At 48.8% G+C, this 3,609-nt stretch overlaps 1 protein-coding gene across 1 annotated transcript in view; it reads left to right on the top strand.

Annotated features, from left to right (window-relative positions):
* DUSP5 (dual specificity phosphatase 5) overlaps positions 1-2,098 on the top strand; it is a 17,996-nt gene extending 15,898 nt beyond the window's left edge. The window contains exon 7 of the mRNA XM_021710863.1: positions 618-2,098. Within this exon, the coding sequence (XP_021566538.1) occupies positions 618-1,024 (407 nt within the window). The 3' untranslated portion in view covers positions 1,025-2,098. The remainder of the gene's footprint in view (positions 1-617) is intronic.
* Positions 2,099-3,609: the final 1,511 nt, after the last annotated feature.

Genomic DNA, 3,609 nt, shown 5'->3' with positions numbered 1-3,609 from the left:
ATAAATCAAAAAATCAGCCAGGCGTGGTAGCGCATGCCTGTAATTCTGGCTATTTGGAAGCCTGAGGCAGAAGGATCGCCGGAGCCCATCAGGTCAAGGTTGCGGTGGCTGCAAGCGGCCACTGCACTCCAGTCTGGGCAACAGAGTGAGACGCCAACTCAAAAAAAAAATCAGACCCAGAGAGACAAGAATTGCTTCTCCACCAGCCTTTGAGCCTGAGACACTCGCCTCAGAAAAATGGACATGCCCAGTAAAAACTGGCACAGTTTCGAGGATTTTCCTGAGCCCACTTGAAGCCCAACCGTGTAACCCAAGTTAAGATGGCATCCCCAGGAAGGGGTTTCTCCAAGTCTAGCGCTTCCAGTGGCAGATTCTTTACAAGTATCCTGGGGAGCTGAAAAGCAGCCGTAAAGATTATAAAGATCATACTTGGGGATAGACATTGGTGGGACCCCAAAATCTCTTTTCCCACCAGCGGGTATTATAGACTGGCAGAAATGTAGTATGAGCCACAGCTCTTAGGCAGGCACAAGAGTTTGATAACTGGGTCACCTCTCACGTTTTGGCATTGCTTTCAGATTCCAATCCCGACTCATTCCCACTATCTTTTCTTTCAGACTGTGTCAGGGAAAAGGGAGGCAAGGTCCTGGTCCACTGTGAGGCTGGGATCTCCCGTTCACCCACCATCTGCATGGCTTACCTCATGAAGACCAAGCAGTTCCGCCTCAAGGATGCCTTTGATTACATCAAACAGAGGAGGAGTATGATCTCTCCCAATTTTGGCTTCATGGGCCAGCTCCTACAGTATGAATCTGAGATCCTGCCTTCCACACCCACCCCTCAGCCTGCCTCCTGCCAAGGAGAGGCAGCAGGCTCTCCGTTGATAGGCCATTTGCAGACACTGAGCCCTGACATACAGGGTACCTACCGCACATTCCCTGCCTCCGTGCTGGCACCAGTGTCCACCCACTCAGCAGTCTCAGAGCTCCACAGGAGCCCCGTGGCCACAGCCACATCCTGTTAAAACTGGGATGGAGGAGCCCGCCCAGCCCCTAGAGCAACTGTGATTTTTGTTTTTTAAACTCGTGGACATTTCATACCTGTGCAATACTGAAGACCTCACTCTGTCATGCTGTCCCGATGAGAGAGTGAGTCACCAGGCTTGCAAGCGGACTTCAGACCAAACCCGGGAATAGGTTCTTGGACCGAAGGAAGGCCAAGCCATTAAGGGAGCACAGCATGTGCTGACTACTGTACTTCCAGACCCCTTGCCCTCTTGGGACTGCTCAGTCCTTGCACCTCAAAGTTTGCCTTTTTATTTCAAGCTTAAGGCAATAAATACCTGCAGCAACGTGGGAGAAAGAAGTTGCTGGATCAGGAGAAAAGCCAATTTACTTTGAAGGAAGCACAATTTCCACCTTATTTTTTGAACTTTGGCTGTCTCAGTGTCTGTCTCTGTTGCTTCAAGGCATAAGCTGATCACAGTGTAGTCAGGAAAGAATCCCTGCTGGGCTTTTAGCAACACGATATGTATGCCGATTTGAGCCTTGAGATGTTTTTTAGATTTCCTCTTGAGTCCAAAGGAGGCAGTCGGTTGAGGACATTGGCTTTTCTGGGTTTCTTTTTCACTGTGGGTTCTTCCCTGACCTTGGACTTTAACATGATTCTTACTCATACTTGAACTTGTTGCACCTCTTCTCAAAGCAACTTTTCGTTTGAAAAGAGTTTTTCAGACCATAGACCAAAAAAATCACACCTTCAGGGTGGTGGCAATAGGTGCCAGGTGGAAAGGGTACCTGCTGTGTATTTTGGGTCAGTGGCATTGAAAACAGTCATTTCCTCAGCTTACTGTCCCTCAGTGTACTTGTGTCTCTTGTGACAGTTGTTTTTCTCCCACCCCTGGAGGTTGTCTTCAAGCTATTGACTTTGGGATTTGCATATTTTGCAACGTGGTACTACTTTTTTGTCTGTAGAATATCTCTCCAGGGGAAGAGGCAATAATTTTCTAAAACCCATGCAAATGTGAAGAAAAGCGGTATGTTACTGGTTGTTATTGTTGTTTTTTTATGGTGCAAAATAAAAATTATAAAAGGAAAAAGTACTTCTTGTTGTTGATGAATTGAGGGCAAGGTAGGGTTGCCCAGCCTACTTCACTGGGTTTTATTTCCAGATGAACAGTAGTGTGATGTGTGCCAGTAGGTATGATGATACAAAATATTACTTTCCAGCTGAGGGGTCTCCCTAAGCTAACTTGCGAGATAAGTTCTTTGCACAGGCCTCACAGGGAGGCGAGGTGGTCAGAGTATCTGTCCGCTTGGCACTTTGCTCCTATCACACAGGGCAAAGAGTTTGACTTGAACCTCAGTTTCCTCACCTGAGAAATGAGCAAGCTGAAATTATCCCGAGATTCCCTTACAGCATGAAGCCCTTGATTCCAGTGGACCTGAGGGCCAGGCTTGTGACTGACCTCCCTCCAGTGCCTGGCCAGACTCAGAGAGCTGGGTCAATGACCCAGGGATGGAGACATTAACTAGGTGAAGGTCTGCCTACTCCCCTCTTTTTACCCTTGCATCTATTTCTTCCAGATAATTCCCTCAGGAGTTCCTAGGTAAATCCCTGGGTTTAAATCCAAGGCTGAACCGACGCTTTGTGAGTCATTTCCTCCGCGTTGGTGGAAGAAGGAAGGGGCAGTGTCAACTTATACCCGTGGCTGGCTCTGCCTCTGCTTCAGCCTAACTCTGGGGTCTGTTTCCTAATACGGGGAACGGGGAACCAGCTGGGGCTTATGCCCTCCCTGTCAGCTGAGACCTAACAAGTGGATTCCAGCTCCAGAAACCAGAAAGGGGCTTCCAGATCTTTTAGCATGCACTGCATCAGCAAATAGCAGAAAGGTGGCAGAACCAGGATAGCCCAGCTGTCTCTAAATACCTCACTTCAAAGGCTTTGCTTGAGGTCTTGCTCTCCATGTGCCTTTTCTTTTTCCAGCTCACTCTCCACATAGTCCTTGGAAAGTCCACAGATGAGAAGATCACCCAGAGCAGGGAGGCTGAATTTCCTTCAGCGTAGCCAAGCAGGGCTCCCATGGTAAAGAGCACTGGCCAAGGAGTGAGAAATCCTGGGTTTAGCCCTTACCCTGCCCCTGTGGGACTGATTTCAGCCTTTATGGACCAGCCTTCTCCGAAGCTTGGTCTAGCTTGTACCTAATCCCTTTTGGTTTCACATCTCTGAGCCTCTGACCAGACTTGGAGTGTGCCCAGAAGCCTGTTGTGCAGGCCCGTGCAGGGTGAGTGGCTGCAGGGACTTCAAGCAGGGAGAGCCAGGGAGTAGGAAGCTGGATGCAGGCTGGGGAGATGCGCTAAGCTCGTCCCACTTGCTGACATTTGCTTTATTGCATTAAAGTCTTTCTCTGAAGGGTGAGTAAGTCCTCTGAATCAGGCATATGAGGATTGCTCATAAGCTGGTGAGTCACTGGAGGGTAAGCCAAGTGAAGCCCCACAGCTAGGGACAGCTCTGGCACTCTCACTCCACTTAATAGTCTTTTCATTAATTACATCTCCATTTTTGCCAAGACCAACTTTACACCCGCTTCCCGGTGGAGAACTCAAGCTG

The sequence above is a fragment of the Carlito syrichta genome, unplaced genomic scaffold (genome assembly GCF_000164805.1).
Source record: "Carlito syrichta isolate Samal-C Ts95f unplaced genomic scaffold, Tarsius_syrichta-2.0.1 Scaffold301619, whole genome shotgun sequence".
Lineage (NCBI taxonomy): Eukaryota > Metazoa > Chordata > Mammalia > Primates > Tarsiidae > Carlito > Carlito syrichta.
The sequence above is the reverse complement of the archived record's forward strand: the minus strand, read 5'-3'. Positions and strand labels throughout refer to the sequence as shown.